The sequence below is a fragment of the Notolabrus celidotus genome, chromosome 20 (genome assembly GCF_009762535.1).
Source record: "Notolabrus celidotus isolate fNotCel1 chromosome 20, fNotCel1.pri, whole genome shotgun sequence".
Classification (NCBI taxonomy): Eukaryota; Metazoa; Chordata; class Actinopteri; order Labriformes; family Labridae; genus Notolabrus; species Notolabrus celidotus.
In genome coordinates, this window is record NC_048291.1 from 7,193,632 (window position 1) to 7,210,791 (window position 17,160).

The 17,160-nt window shown below is 41.1% G+C and overlaps 1 protein-coding gene across 1 annotated transcript; it reads left to right on the forward strand.

The window, feature by feature from the left end:
• The first annotated feature begins 789 nt into the window (after window positions 1-789).
• Window positions 790-9,645, forward strand: LOC117832583 (NLR family CARD domain-containing protein 3-like). Its single transcript, XM_034711778.1, has 10 exons — window positions 790-883; window positions 1,064-1,168; window positions 1,615-1,716; window positions 2,367-2,430; window positions 2,537-2,765; window positions 5,003-6,806; window positions 7,061-7,234; window positions 7,486-7,656; window positions 8,875-8,921; window positions 9,024-9,645. Exons 1-10 carry the CDS (start codon window positions 816-818, stop codon window positions 9,557-9,559), a joined length of 3,300 nt encoding a protein of 1,099 aa, XP_034567669.1. The 5' UTR covers window positions 790-815; the 3' UTR covers window positions 9,560-9,645.
• Window positions 9,646-17,160: the final 7,515 nt, after the last annotated feature.

Sequence of the window (17,160 nt, forward strand, 5' to 3'; positions counted from 1 at the left end):
TTTACCTTCGTAGATCACTGTAGATGACTTTGTTAACAAGGCAAGGATTTTGTAAACCATGGGCAGGATTTCTAAACTGCTGGTGCAGCTACAGAAACCGTGTTTTAAGAGGTATAGTTAAAAAAACAGGTTGCATCAACATTAACTATAGGAACAGATTTGTAAACTGTAGGCATGGATTTCTAAATTGTTGGCAATAATTTCTACTCTGTTCACAGATTTAAACACTGTGGGAACTGTATCATAATCTCTTAGCTGAAATTTTTAGACTGTTGGCAAAATTTGCAATCTGTTGGCACAAATCCTTCAACTGTTGGCGCAAATTCATCAGCAGGGCATCAATTCACAAACTGTGGGCACAGTTTTGTAAATCGAGGGCCCATTTTGTCAACTGTGGGTATGAATTTACAAAGTGAGAAGACTTAGATAATATGACTTAGTTACATTTTAACATTTTATTGACGCTTCAAGAAGCAACCTGATATTTGATTTCTGGACTCTGGTCTCTGATATGGTTCCATAATTATGGACTTTGTCACTGGAGCTTTATTGTGATCATTTATTATTTTATTGCTTGAATCCTTCAGACACTGAATCTTTTGATTTTCAGTCACACAGTTTTGATAAAGGGACAGCTTCTCACTCAAAATGAAACATACAGAAAATATAAGAGAACTCTAGAGTTTGAATTTAAATGTAAAGCTAAGCTAAGCTTATAGAGCTTTGTCTTTTTTTCCAACTTGAACATCATTCTGCTCGTGTTTGTTAGGATGCAGCAGAAGAGGGAGGACTCAACTGAGCCCGGCTTTGTGTCCATGCAGAGCCGCAAAACAAAAGGCAGAGATGATTATCTTACTGATCAACAACTTTCTTCAGAAAAGAGGTGAGTTTTACCACCCCAGTAAATAATGTTAGTGACTGAGCCTTTGTGAAGCCCTTTTAAAATCCAGGATTTTCTGAGAGTTTTACGGAGAGTTTCTGTCTTACTTTTCCCTGCAAAAATGTCCACACTCAAAAGTGTACGGCTGAAGTTTTCTCCCTGCTCTGTCTCTTTGTTGCTCAGCACAAAACAGGAGAGACTGGAAACAACCAGCTGTGAGTCCATTAGTGATGCATCAATAGGTGGCCTGATTGATTTTAAAGTTGGACGCATCTCTCCAGAGGAAAAGTAAGTTTTAGTCCATACAAAAAAAATAAGAACACATGCTTATTTTTGCTGTTTAGTCTGATGCAAAGTGCTGATGAAAATTATTTTTAATTTAGTAAAAGCACAGAAAGAAATCTATTAACTGACTCTAAGCTTTTTAGCTGTTGCTTTATTCTGTTATTATTTACTTCTTACAGTGTCTAATTTTTTTATTAGCAGGGTTGTAAAGTTGTGTTCACGGAATACATAGAAACCTTTCAGGATAACTGAACTTGATGTGCAAAATCAGTGAAGTGCCTGTTGTAAATGAAACCATCCAAGGAACAAATGTATTGTTTTATTGAACTAAGTGTTATTTTTCTAAAGAAGAAAAAGAGTCTGCCGCTGTGCTTATCTTATCTACGCTTATCTGAAGAGATAAATGTATAAATGTGTGACTGATAATGAAATAATGCTCTGTGTTAAAGCACCCAGGACGAGAGAGAAGACACACCCAGCTGTATGTCTGTGAGGGAATCAATAGGCGGCTTGATTGATTTTAAGGATCAGAATGATGCATTTCACATTGGGTTTGTATTTTAATTTATCAATCAATCAGTCTTTATTTGTATCGCGCCAAATCACAACACACGTTATCTCAAGAGGCTTTAAAAACAGAGCAGGTCTAGACCGTACTCTATGTTCTATTATTAACAAAGACCCAACATCAAGACAGGATAAGATCCAGTCCCATCTTACAGAGAGGACTCAGTCTGATCTCATCTTAATCCACCATGAGCAGAGCACTTTGCAGCATTTAGCAAGTTACAGTGGCAAGGACAAACTTCCTTTAACAGGCAGAAACCTCGAGCAGGACCACACTCATGTTAAACAGACATCTGCTGAGACCGAGCTGGGGATGGAAAGAGAGAGAGAGAGAGAGAGAGAGAGAGAGAGAGAGAGAGAGAGAGAGAGAGAGAGAGATGATAGCTGTAGCAAATGAATTTTTGAAAAAATTAATGGATTAATTCACCCTATACAAATGTCACCTGTACAGTCATAAAATGTGCATGCAGACAGAATTTGTGTGCAGAGATCCATTATGTAACTTCTAGATATCAGACGTCGAAGCAAGGAATTAACAATGCACACTACTGAAGTCTTAATTATGTAATTTGATGCATTTGTGTGATGTGATGTGATCCTGTATTTTTTGTGTCTTTGAATGTCACGTTTTCAGACCTCAGCAGGAGAGATCAGAGCCTGTCCACAAGCATCAAACTGATCTGAACTCTACATTCAGGGTTTGGGAATTCAACTATAAGTAGAAATAAAGCATAAATTACATGCTACACTTCCTGAAACACAATCAAAGCGTGTATGATGAGTTTCTCTGTTTCCATTTTACAGCTCCTTCAAGACACTGTAATCACGCTTGTGAAGACTGAGCTGAAATTGTTCCAGCGAGCTCTCAGCTCAGATAACCCCGACCCCTCAGAGGGTCAGTGGAAAGAGGGCGACACTCTGAACAGTGAGGAAGAAGAGAGAAGAAGGAGCAGCAGAGAGGCTCTTCTGAAGATCACTCTGAACTGTTTGAGAGGGATGGAGCAGGAGGAGCTGGCTGATTGTCTGCAGTGCAGTAAGACCTTTAAAGTGGAAAATACAGAGAGCTATAGATTTGTGTCATCTATTGATGCTCATAAAATACAGCAGGTCAGGGCCTGTGTCCACTAACAGTGTTTTTGTGCTGGCAGCATCGACAACCTCAATTTCAGAGTACTTCACACAGGCGCTTACTGTTGTTAGGTTATCTGAGTTGACCTGAGGCACTTTTTCTTCCTTTAATAGTGTTTGTTAAGTCTGTTTTAAATACCCTGTAAGCTTCGTATTTTCTTTGACTCAATGAATTATATTAGGATTCAAACTTAGGCATGGATTTACAAAATGAGAGTGTTGTTCGTTTCATAAACAGGTGGGTAGGTTACAGCTGTCTGCCTGCCATAGCTCTGCCTCTTTGCTTGTGATCGACCAAAAGTGAGGGGAAGTCAGCTTTCCCAATATGGCGACCACTACCATCGTTGGGCTTCATATCACCTGAGACGACAACTATGTTTCATACAGTCTGACACTGATGAGCACAGCAGTGTTCCTTAAGTTGTGCTGTCGAAACTAACCACGTTGGTTTAGTTTGGAAAAGAAACGCTACACGCACAGAAAACACAGTTACCCACATAGCAGAATTGGTCTGATAGGTCTGGGCCAGATCTGGCATCAAGCCGGCACTGCTGGCAGACCGCTGGCATGGTAAGTGGTATGTCAACCGGATGTGGACCAGGTCTGGCAATGATGGCATTGTATATATGATGACATGCCACATCTGGCCCGATTGTGGCTCGGTTGTGGCCCAGATCTGTCCATGCCGCATCTGGGCCGATTAGGGTTGAGCTTGTGATTAAGCTGGCCCATGTGTGGGCCGTCTCTGGTAAACTATATCTGGGCCACTTAAGGGCCGTCATTCTTTGTGGTATGTTGGCCGAGTCTAAGAGCATTGTGGGCCAGAACCGGGCCAGACCAATTTTGCTATGTGGGTAGTGGACACAGGCCCTTAAAGAGAGAAATTTAACCCATGAGAAACTCAGATTTGAATTGAAGGTACATAAGTGAAATAAAGCTTACCAGATCAATTTATCGATTTCATTGTATGGGGCACCGTTTGTAAAGTTCTGCATACTGAAAATAACAGCAAAAATTCTCCACATTTGGCTTTTAAATGTCTTGTAGTGTGAATTATATTATATATATCTATATTTTATCACATTTAGAGCAATATTTGTGATCTTTTTCACATTTAGTTTTGTTTTGACAAATATATTTAAGTTAAAATCACTCTTAAATCCAAATGCTAAATATAAATCGAAATGATAAATATAAATTTTAAATATAAATTTAAATGTTAATTGTAAATGTTAAATATAAATATAAGTGTTGGATATAAATATAAATGTAAACAATGATTGATAATTCTAAATGTTAATGGTAAATCTAAATGTTAAATGTTGATCTGCAATCCTAAATATTTAGCTTATATGCAAATTAACACAGCCGCCCAGTGTAAATACCAAAATAAAAGTTTCATGAAGTGACAGACTTAGTAATACCAACTTAGCTTGTCCGTACCATAGACTGGGTCAGTACTGTCTCTCAGCGTTGTGAAATCTCTCACTGGCCTCCAAAAACTGCCTTTCCAACATTTCCTGCTAATGCAGTGCACATTACGGATGGTACGGGTTTAACTAGTAACCTGTAGGAGTCAATACTGACAGACTATGGTTGGGATATCTGTATCTCTTTATGATGCTTTTATTTTGTACTTCCACTGGGCGGCAGTGTGAATTTTCATATTGACTAAATATTTAGGATCATAGAACAACATTTAACATTTAGATTTAACATTTAGATTTAGCAATGAACATTTATATTTAACATTTATATTTATATTTATATTTTACATTTAGATTTAATATTTAACATTTGGATTTAACATTTAACATTTAGATTTAACATTTATATATATGTCACAACAAAAATAAAGTGAAAAAGATCACAGATATTGCTGTAAATGTGACTTCTAAAAATTCACACTACCCTTTTATGACGTTTTGGAGCTAAGTATGAAGAAATGTTGCTGTTTTTTTTCAGTGTGCACAGCTTTACAAACGGCGCCCTATATCATTGTGCTTCATTGGAAGTAATCCAAGTAGGCTTTCACCTTGACAGCCTGAAAACTGTCTATGATTCAAGATCCCATGAAAGGCTTTGGAGGAGATAACTTAATGTGGGAAATGGACTAATGTTTATCTTCCCCTGTTCTTACAGAAACTATTGTTCCTACATATCAACAAAAACTCAAATCACAACTGAAAGAGAAGTTCCAATGTCTCTATGAGGGAATTGCTAAAGCAGGAAACCCCACTCTGCTGAACGAAATTTACACAGAGCTGTACATCACAGAGGGAGGGAGTGGAGACGTCAACGATGAACACGAGATCAGACAGATCGAAACTGCGTCTATGAAGCAATCACGACCAGAGACCACAGTCAAATGTGAAAACATCTTTAGACCCTTACCTGGCAGAGATCGTCAACCAATCAGAACAGTGCTGACAAAGGGAGTGGCTGGCATCGGGAAAACTGTCCTAACACAGAAGTTCGCTCTGGACTGGGCTGAAGACAAAACCAACCTGGACATACAGTTCACGTTTCCATTCACTTTCAGAGAGCTGAACCTGCTGAGTGGGAAAACGTACAGCTTGGTGGAACTTCTTAACCTCTTCTTCTCTGGGAAAAAAAATGCAGAATTTTGCAGATTTGCCAAGTACAGCGTTGTGTTCATCTTTGACGGTCTAGATGAATGTCGACTTCCTCTGGACTTCCAAAACAATGAGATCTTGACTGATGTTACAGAGATCACCTCAGTGGATGTCCTGCTGACAAACCTCATCAAGGGGAACCTGCTTCCCTCCGCTCACCTCTGGATAACCACACGACCTGCAGCAGCCAATCAGATCCCTCCTGAGTGTGTTGACATGGTGACAGAGGTCAGAGGGTTCAGTGACCCTCAGAAGGAGGAGTACTTCAAGAAAAGGTTCAGAGATGAGGAACAGGCCAGCAAAATCATCTCCCACATCAAGACATCTCGAAGCCTCCACATAATGTGCCACATCCCTGTCTTCTGCTGGATCACTGCTTCGGTTCTGGACCAGATGCTGAAAGCAGATTACGAAAGAGAGTTGCCCAAGACCCTGACTGAGATGTACATCCGCTTCCTGGTGGTTCAGTCCACAGTGGGGAAAGTCAAGTATCATGGAGGAGCTGAGACAGATTCCCTCTGGAACAATCAAAGCAGCAGCATCATCATGTCTCTGGGGAGACTGGCATTCGGGCAGCTGCAGAAAGGAAACCTGATCTTCTACGAGTCCGACCTGATGGAGTGTGGCATTGATATCACAGAGGCCTCAGTGTACTCAGGAGTGTTCACACAGATCTTCAGAGAGGAGTGTGGGCTCTATCAGGACAAGATGTTTTGTTTCGTCCACCTGAGCATCCAGGAGTTCCTGGCTGCTCTCTACGTCTTTGTGACATTTTTCAACACAGGGGTCGATCTGCTCTCAGAACCACGATCCAGATCCTGGTGGTGGCTTCAGCTGTTCAGATCATCGAGAAAAACGATCTTCCAGACAGCTGTTGACAAAGCTCTACAGAGTCCAAATGGACACCTGGACTTGTTCCTGCGCTTCCTTCTTGGTTTATCACTAGAGACCAATCACATGCTCCTACGAGGTCTGCTGAAACAGATGAGATGTGACTCATACACCAAACACGGGACAGTGCAGCACATCAAGGAGAAGATCAGAGAGAATCCATCTCCGGAGAGATGTATCAACCTGTTTCACTGCCTCAGTGAGCTGAATGATCGCTCTCTTCTGGAGGAGATCCAACAATCTATGAAATCAGGGAGTCTTTCAACAGACAGACTGTCCCCTGCTCAGTGGTCGGCTCTGGTCTACATCTTGATGTCATCAGAAAAAGACCTTGACATGTTTGACCTAAGGAAGTACTCTGCTTCAGTGGAAGGTCTGCAGAGGCTGCTGCCAGTGGTTCAAGTCTCCAAAGTAGCTCTGTAAGAAAACATGAAATGCAAATACAGTAAATATAATAAACCAAGGATTAATTTTAAGGATGCACTGAATGAGAAAATTAATTCTGGTGTAAAAAAAAACAATTTAGCACAAATCTGATAGCAAAGTTTTTCTTAAAGCTCCTGTGAGAAACTCTCAGTCTGTGTTAATATTGGCGCCCCCTGTGGACAAAATAAAACTGCTTCAAGCTTAAGAATTTGACTAACCTAAATCGTATGTCTTCAACCTTTTCCAGGCTGAATAGCTGTAACTTATCTGAGAAGAGTTGTGAAGCTCTGGCATCAGTTCTTAACTCCAAAAACTCAAATCTCAGAGAGCTGGACCTGAGTGACAATGATCTACGGGATTCAGGAGTGATGATGCTATCGGCTGGACTTGGGGGTTCACACTGCAGACTGGAAATTCTGAGGTTAGTATCCTTAACATCTCCATCTTTACTGAGCCTATGTTGAGCACAAAAAACAACCCTCGCTAGTCACTATCTAACACGTCAAATTTTTTAAGGAATAACCCTCCCAGGTACGTTGATTTTCCACCATAGCACTCAGCCAAGCCTTAAATTGGCGCACACTATCCCCTGTGGAACACTAAGTGTGGAGTGGAAGTTGGAAAACAAAAACAAACGTGTTGCTTTCTGCTTCCTTTCTCTTTGTTTGGTAGACTGTCTGGCTGTCTGGTCACAGAGGAAGGCTGTGCTGCACTGGCTTCAGCTCTGAGATCCAACCCTTCCCATCTGAAAGAGCTGGACCTGAGCTACAACCATCCAGGTCAAACAGGCCTGAAGTTACTGTGTGCTCTTCAGGAGGATCCACGCATCCAACTGAATCTCAGGTAATACAGACTTACTGCCTTTGAGAGCTCAGTGGTGCGTTTACCATAAGTTACTTGAAAACCTGTAAACATTGTTCAGAATGTTTTACCCTCCTGTTATGTTGCGGGTCAAATTGACCCTCTTTAAAGTCTATTTTAGGCAACATATTCCTTCCAAACCAGCTAAATGCAGCAAAAAAATCTGGGCAGCACGTGATAGGAGAGGAGTCGTGTTAATTTATCAATATCGCTACATAAAAAATGAAAAATGAAAAATTTAAAATATAATAAACAAAATCTATGTCATGTAATACTATTGTTTTTATATTTAGAGCTTTCCAATGTATGTTTAAAAAGTTTTAACATGAATTTGAATGAAAAACAAGTGAGTTATCCTCATGGAACCATGATCTGTGAGAATTAAAGAACACCAATGGACCAAATCTTGATTTTAATGGTTAGTAATGGAGTTAAAAATTAGATTTAAAAAAAATGTGTATTGGGATTTTTTGGGGTTCTGACACTTTTGGATAATTGAATATGTCCCGGGTCCAATTGAGCCAGGAACATTATCGTTGTTCCAGAGAAACAAACATAACAGAAGGGTTAAGTGTCCCATGCTATGGGCACTGATGCATCCACACACCATCATAGTTGTTGACTTAGTTAGCTAGTTGGACTCTCTTTCAGAGCAGAAGACTCAGCATCCAAGATTTCCAAAAAGAATGTCTGATTTCTGTTTGTCAGACCACAGGTCCAGGTGTTTTTAGCTTTACACAACTTTTTCAGTGTTTTATTTCTTTTATTTTTGCTTAACCTTTATTTAACCAGATGAGACCCATTGAGATCAAGACCTCATTTACAAGGGTGACCTGGCCAAGAGGTCAGCAGCACAACTCAACAGCATGGAGCATATATACAGACAGTATGTAGAAGCAGTCAATGATTGTAAATTGCAACTTATTTGCAAATAAAGTGCGATTTGTGATTACAAAAACAGCATTTAAAAACACAGGCACTGTTCTGGGGTCTGTCTTTCATTTAAGATGGAGCCAAAGGCATCAAGTGAGATAAGATCTGACAAATTTAAGTCTTTCTGGACTGGATTGTTCCTGTCACAACTTTTTGAAACGTGTTGCTGGCATCAAATTTATAATGAATATTACAAGAATATTAATTACTCTTGTTGAATTGGGGTTTTAATGAGCATGCTAATTTGACTGTTTTTTTCATACCTAGTACGACACATGGTGGAATGAAGAGGCTGACATCAGGTCTAAGGAAATGTAAGAGCACAGTCTTTCTTGATGAAAAATGGCAAAGCACATTTCCAAAGTTAGAGTCGATAACAACATAAATGTGTTGTATGTTCATAATCTCCCCATCAGATGCCTGTGAGCTCACACTGGACCCAAACACAGTAAACAGTAAGCTCTCTCTGTGCGAGGATGGCAGACAGGTGACGGACGTCCTTGAGAAGCTGTCGTACACTGACCATCAGCAACGATTTGACCCCTTGAAGCAGGTCCTGTGTCGGGAGGGTCTGACTGGGCGTTGCTACTGGGAGGTGGAGTGGAAAGGATGGGTCAACATTGGAGTGGCTTACAAAGGAATCAGAAGGAAAGGGCAAGACGACAACAGCTGGATTGGACAGAACGAGCAGTCCTGGAGTCTGCTGCGCACTGCTAATTACACTGCCTGTCACAGAAACAGGAGAACAGTCATACCCATCCACTCCTCCTCTGACACTGGAAGAGTGGCAGTGTATCTTGACTGGCCTGCTGGGACTCTGTCCTTCTACAGAGTCTCCTCTGAGACCCTTTTCCACCTCCACACCTTCCACTGCACCTTCACTGAGCCTCTCTATCCTGCTTTTGGGCTGGAGTTACAGTGGGAGTCATCAGTAACTCTGTGTCAGATATAACACACTGAAGTTACTTCTTGTGTGAAGACAGTTTAACAGAGACAGGTGCATCCTGAGAAAGTCATTAAAGTTGTTATCTTCTCCTCTCGAGGACTGACCTGACAATGCTTTTATTTGTACTAATCTGCATCATGAGGGTGTTATTTCAGCAAACTTAAGTCCCGTTAATTACAAGAAAATCAGTTTTCTTTTCAGGTTCATGCTCTTGAAGTAAGCCAGAAGGAAGGCTCTATGTAGCTCACTATTTACGGTGAAACCGAGACTCACATAAAACAAATGAACAATACAGCACACACAGAAGTTGTTGTTTTAGCTTTATTTTTTATTAGATGTATGTTTTGCAATTAACGTTACATGACATACATTTATGAGATAAAAATTATAAATTTTTATGTCTAATGTGAAGAATTTACGATGATTGAAAATGTTAACTTTGATAAATAAATGTTTTTTAAATTAATTAAATCATCTTTGAGAAATACTCAGTGTAACCATTTTTGTATCTCTAGTTGGTAGCTGTGTAATATCATAGACTGTATCAAATATGGATGTAGTATCCGTGACGTCACCCATCTGTTTCTGAAGCGCTGTGTTGAAAACAATCGACGGTGGCAGCCATATTGGAAATGCGGAACTCAACCGGGCAGAGTGTGACGTAAAGAGGCGAAGTTTGAGCCTCCTAGCCAACAGCTATGTGTTCCCGTCCTGGAATCAAGTCAGTCGTATCCTTATTTGGGCAAAAACTTGTAATCTTAATATCTTCTGATCCGTCGCGTTAGAACCCCCCCCCCCCCCCCCCCCCCCCCATAATGTTTGCCAATAGAGAAATTAGCTACTGTAGCCAAGCTGTGTTTTCAACCAGGCTGTAAACATGTTTATTAATGCTGCAAAGTTCGTCTCTTTTAAATTGGGGTCTATGTGGTTTCCGGTCTTTCTGCAGCCAGCCTCAAGCGGACACTCAAGAAAATGTAATTTTGGCAGTGAAGACCTGAAAATTGTTGTAAGGGTTAAGGTTTGGTAAAAACAAAATACAGCCCACTTTGTGCATCTAAGGAGATGCCTCAATCTAAATGTTCAGCTCAAAGTTGGAAACCTTATAGAATATATTACCCTCTTTTTTGTATTTATATTTATTATCATCATCATCATCTTCTTCCGCTTCTCCGGGTCTGGGTCGCGGGGGCAGCAGTCTCAGCAGGGAAGCCCAGGCACCCCTCTTCCCGGCCACTTCCACCAGCTCTTCTGAGAGGATACTGAGGCGTTCCCAGGCCAGCTGAGAGATATAATCTCGCCAGCGTGTCCTGGGCTTTCCCCGTGGCCTCCTCCCAGACGGACATGCCCGAAACACCTCCACAGGGAGACGTCTGGGAGGCATCCTCACCAGATGCCCGAACCACCTCATCTGGCTCCTCTCTATCCGGAGGAGCAGCGGCTCTACTTTTGAGTCTCTCCCGGATGTCTGAGCTCCTGACCCTATCTCTGAGACTGAGCCCAGACACCCTGCGGAGAAAGCTCATTTTGGATGCTTGTATTCACGATCTTGTTCTTTCTGTCACAACCCACAGCTTGTGACCATAGGTGAGAGTTGGAACGTAGATTGACCGGTAAATTCAGAGCTTTGCCTTTTGGCTCAGCTCCCTCTTAACCACAACAGACCGGTATATGATATTAAAAATAGAAAAATAAGTTAAAAAAAAAAAACTCTTACAATGTATGTAGACCACTGTATGTGCAACTTTGTGTTGGTTGGGATGTACACTGTGTAAATTGTATTTTTGGGAAAAATAAAATATATTTGTTACTGTGTATTTGGTTGTTTGGAGTATAAAAACAATATTCTAAAATATTTTACATCACACTTATGTATGTACTGTCTGTAGTGAGTGTAACACTGAACAAAAAAAAGGTCTAAGTCATGATGAATGGAGAAGAAGTGCTTTCCATTCATCAGAGTGTTTTACATTGAGCACATCAGTGTTCAACTGGTACTTATAAATGTCTATTCATATGGTGGTTTGTGTGTCATTTGAAAACAAAATACGAGTTTGAGGAGAAATAACATTGTTTTGAATGTAAAGTTTCGTTTTGCAGGAGAACTGAGGGTTTTTGCCCCCATGTGTTTGTGTTTTTTGATTTGTGTGTAGAGTTCTGAGGGTATGAGGTATGCTTTCAGAAAATGTGTGTAAACAATTGAGAAAAACTGTAAGTTCATACTACTGAATGTTATAAAGCAGACAAACACAGCCTGTATAAACGGTTATAAACAGATACAGTAGCTCACTGTCACATTCTATTGCTACACTATGATGTCACAGTGGTCTCCTCAATAAAGTCTATAAATGATCAGACTTTCCTGCAAACTTCTCATTCGAGCCACCAGAGCGAGAGACAAACAGACATTGAATTGACTTCAATTGTTAAACTATAGTTCACCAGAACATCCACAATTATCGAGATGAAGAAGATCACAAAGAAAGGAAAGAACAGGAAGACAGCCGTCCCTGTCCTGCAGGTGTGGACTGAGGAAGCGGACGCCCTCAGAACGCATATGAAGCCTGCGGACCTTGAGGACGAGGAGGATGCCATCATCCCAGTCTGGCAGTTGGGAGTGAAGGTGGTCCAACAGGTAGACACAGTAGACTTTCCTGCACTGCAGAAGGAGCCATTAAAACGACAATCTCTGCAGGAGCCGAAAGCAGACAGTGTAGGTCCCAGCCAGGTTCAGGTCCAGGTTCAGATCCCTGAGCCTGAATGCCAAATTGAACAGCCTACCCTTGAAATAGAAAAAGAGCAGCCAAGAGAGACAGATGAACATCCAGCCCAGCAAACAGAGGTGATCAGACTGCAGGCTGAACTGTCTCGTATGTGCATGGCCCTGCAGAATCAATCACAACTGTGGGGTTATGACAGAGCCATTCTCCTTGGAGAAAACGCCACACTGCGTGATGCACTTTACCATGCAAACTTGGCCCTGGAGATTCAGAAACGTCAGTGCACAGAGGACCAGTCTAGCCTCCCCGCGGAGGTGATCACTCTGCCTGATTGTCAAACACAGGTCTCCAACCAGCAGGAAACAGCAGAGGTGGCTGTCCCTGAAATTGTAAAGGAGGAGCCAAGCGTGACATATGAACATCCAGCCCAGCAAACAGAGGTGACCAGACTGCAGGCTGAACTGTCTCGCGTTTCCATCGCCCTACATAATCAGTCACTATTGTGGGGATATGACAGAGCTGTTCTCCTTAAAGAAAACTCCAGACTGCGTGACGCACTGTACCACGCAAACATGGCAGTGGAGATGATGAAGCGTCAGTGCACAGAGGACCAGCCCAGTCTCCAGGTGGAGGTGACCACCAACAAGGACCACCAGAGGGAGGAGAAAGACTCATCTCTCTTGGCCGAGACTCTGAAGGAGAATGCCACCATGAAAGCTGCACTGAGCCAGGCCAAGGAAGAACTACAGAACAAAAGCCGAGAGTGGGAAGAGGAAAGAACCTTTCTGCTGCTGGTGAATGACGAAACCATCAAGTTACAGGCTGCTCTCTGCCAGGCCCAAGAAGACCTGAAGAAACAGAAGCAGCAGTGGGAGAAGGACACATCAACCCTTCTCTCAGAAAAAGAAACCAACAAATTGCAGGCTGCTCTGTACCAGGCCCAGGAAGAACTGAGGGAACAGCAACAGCAGTGGAAGCAGGACAAGTCACGCCTCTTAAAAGAGCAGAAGGAGACAACATCCAAGCTGGAGGCTGACCTGCGTCAAGCCCAGATAAAAACCCAGTGTTCCCTTGATTCAGAGGAGAGGACCAAGCTCCTGTTCAGAGATATGGCACAAAAGGCAAAGCTAAATCAAGAACAGTGGGAGGAGGACAGGTCCCGTCTCCTGGCAGAACGTGAGGTGGAGACCATCATGATGCAGCAGGCAAAAATGGACCTGCATACCCTAAAGTGTGAGTGGGAGAAGGAGAGAGCACAGCTCCTCGCAGAGCAGAAAGAAGCTCTCGAGATAAAGACCGCCCTGAACAAAGCCCAAGAGGAGCTAAAAGAACAAAAGCTGCAGTGGGAGCAGGAGAAGGCCTCTTTCCGGGAGACTTTAAATGTCATCAACAAGTCTCTGGAGGAAGAAGAGCAAGACAGAACCAAGACTGAAAACACTTTAATGGACAGACTGAGAAACCTGGAGACTCAGGTCGAGGAGGCGAGGAAACCACCGAAGAAGTCCTTCAAGAAAAAGTTCCTGAAGTTCTTTAGAAGAGATGCCGGAACTCCCTCTCCTACCTCTGACACCCTCAGCAAAGACCCTTCAACTCCTCACTCTTAACTCTATCTCTAAACCACTCCAATAACACAAAACATGCAATAATAATAATAATGAATAAATAAAAAAATCAAACAATTAAGAAGTTGCTGAACTGACTTGCTTATTAAATATCAAATACAAAATAAAAGCATAACTAGGCTGCATGCTCCTTGTATGACACACATTTCAACATCATTTAAAAACATTTTAGTGTGCATTGAGTTATATTAGCTCTAAAAGTTTTTAGTTATATATTTTCTATGGTATGCAGCTAAGTGGTCCTGTTTTTAAAATGAGTATCATCCAGTTGTGTTACACCAACAACTAACATTCATCAGCCTATATCAATCTGGAAATAATGACTCTAAACATATTTAACAGTGAGTGTTTTTATGTGTCGGATAAAAATGTTGAACGTGTCACTCCTTTTACACATGGTCCATCCAGAAATGCATCAGGTAATTGTACTCATGAAACAAATCATTGAAGTGACATTGTGTCTCATTTGAGTTTTTAACTATAGGCTATTTAATGGGATGGACAGAACAGCAGGTATCATAATGGCGCTATCATTATGTTAATATTGGCATCACCCAGTGGTCAAAAAGAGACGATTTTTGCCTCCAAAAAATGCTTCAGAAGAGTCTTGAGCTGCCTCATGAATACAAACTCACTTCTTAATCCTCCTGTTATGTTGGTTTCTCAGGAACAGCAATAATGTTCCTGGGTTCATTCAACCCGGGGCATATTTAATTATCCAAAAGTGTCACAACCCAAAAAAATCCCAATAAACATTTTTTTAATTTCATTATTAACTCCATTACTAACCATTTAAATCGATATTCAGCGCAATAGTGTTCTTTGATCCTCACAGATCATGGTTCAATGAGGATATCTCACTCATTTTTAATGAAAAAAACATGTTAAAAGGGTGTGTGCGTGTGAGATTGGTGTGAAACATGTCACACAGCTGCAAAGAAAGAGACACTTCTAACCCCTTTAGCCTCCACTTTGACCCACTTTGTCAAATTGACCCACAAACAGTATCTATATCTATAAACATGCAGGGGGTTGCGAATATGTGAAATCAACCATTTTCATTGTATATGTTGATTTCACCTATTAAGCCAAGCTGAAGAAGTTTCATACTGAAAAAATACTTTAAACAATTTTATTTTTATTTTTGAACTTTAAAAAGGGTCAATTTGACCCGCAACGTAACAGGAGGGTTAAAATGTGAATACTGTAATGTTACATTAAAAAGCCAGAGAGAATTGCCTCCATGTAACTTACTGTGTACAGTGAAACTGAGACTCACCAGAAATGGATGAACAATACAGCACACATAGAAGTAAGTCTTCACCAGTAATCTTTAATGCTACCAAATACCTGATAAGTTTGCCATCCCTTATCTGACCCTGGTTACAGACACTTTGGCTATGTTCACACTGCAGGCAAAAGTGGCCCAAATCTGACTTTTTTGGGGTCAAGTGACCAGGTCAGATTTTTTAGAGGTAGTGTGAACACTCAGATCTGATTTTTTCACATCAGATTTAGACCACTTCCATATGTGGTCCACTTCACAATTCTGCGTTGCGGTAGCCTTGCAAAAATGGAGGAGAGCAACGATGGAGCAAGTCAACGGAGGGACAGCGAGGTCTTGGACCTTATAAATATATGGGGTGACACCTCCTCCGCACCTGGTCATTCATTCTCCGGCTCCCACTGCACAAAAACTTTGTAACAAAGGTGAAAATGCTGACTTCGTTTGTGAAACAGCTGCATGTGACGTCATTGTTACTGTTCTTATGCGCCTTCAGGGCAGTCCGGAGCCGCAAACAGTTCACACTGGAATCGGACACAGGTCACATTATAGATGGTAATGTGAACAGGCAAACAACAAAATGGAATTGAGCATTAAGCCTTGCAGTGTGAACGTAGCCTTTGAGTTTACTGAATAATCAGTCATTTAAGCACCTTTAAACATCATTTACAGCAGGGGTTCCCAAACTTTTCAGCCCGCGACCCCCAGAATATAGGTGCCAAAGACTCGCAACCCCCTCTATCCCTCAAAGTGATTTAATGTGGCTTCATTTAGCTGGTCTGCAGTAAATGACCCTACCTATATGAGCATGTGTCTGTGTTTCCTGTGCCGTTATGAATTAACCTACTGCTACTGATGCTTTTGATAATTAACTGTTCACTAACCCTAAACTTAGGGGTCATCTGGGAAGAAAGAAAGGCAGAAAACTCATTACATTTTCAGTTTTCAAGGTTTTAATTCAAGTTTAGATACTATTTTTGTCGATATTTTTTACTATAAATGGGTATAATGTACTATTTTTAGATTATTGTCATTCAATTTTTTTATTGCATATTTTTCATTATTTTTTTGTTCACCAAGAGTTAAAAAATTATATGAGTAATACAAAACAAACAAAGAGAATAATTTTTTTTAATTTTTTAAGATAACTTAAAAAAAAAAAACATTCTGGAAGACATCTCACGACCCCCCATTTGTGTCACAACCCCCCCAAGGGTTCCTGAATCCTGACCCACACTTTGGGATCCCCTGATCTACAGTATATGTATATATATATATATGTATGTATATGTATATATGTATATATATATATATGTATATATTTTCATTTTATATTTTTGCCTTTTCACCTTTATTGTATAGTACAGCTGAAGAGAGACAGGAAACGTGGGGAGCAGAGAGCGGGGGAAGACATGCAGGAAATGGTTGACCAGCCGGGAATTGAACCGGCAACCCCTGCGACGAGGACTGTAGCCTCTGAATGTGGGGTGCTTAGACCACTAGGCCACCAGCACCCCATACAGTACAGATTTTTAAATGCTGGTAGTTAATAAAACAATGCAATCTTACTGCTGAAGTATCTGATATTCAACCACATAAGATTAAGTATATGTTGCTAGTCTGTGTTGTTTAAAATAAGTCCAGGGACCCACAAGAATGAGTTACAATAGTAGGCTCCAGAAGTCTCTAGGAATGGCCTTAAAAAAGATCACCTTTGACCTAGGCAAATATATGGTTGACAGTAAACACCTGATGTCCTTGTAAATGCTCAGAACAAGTCGTCCATAAAAAGGAGTCAAATAGCAGCTAACTTGAAACTTGTGTTGAAGAGCCCATATATGTACATGTTTGGAGGACACCCTCATTCTAATTTGAGTGCACCTTCATAGTATTTAAGCCAGAACGTGGAGACAGAAGAGAGGCGACTTCATCTGGCCCGGTTGTCCTCCAAGCAGTCGCGATGCTTGTTACTGATGCTGATGC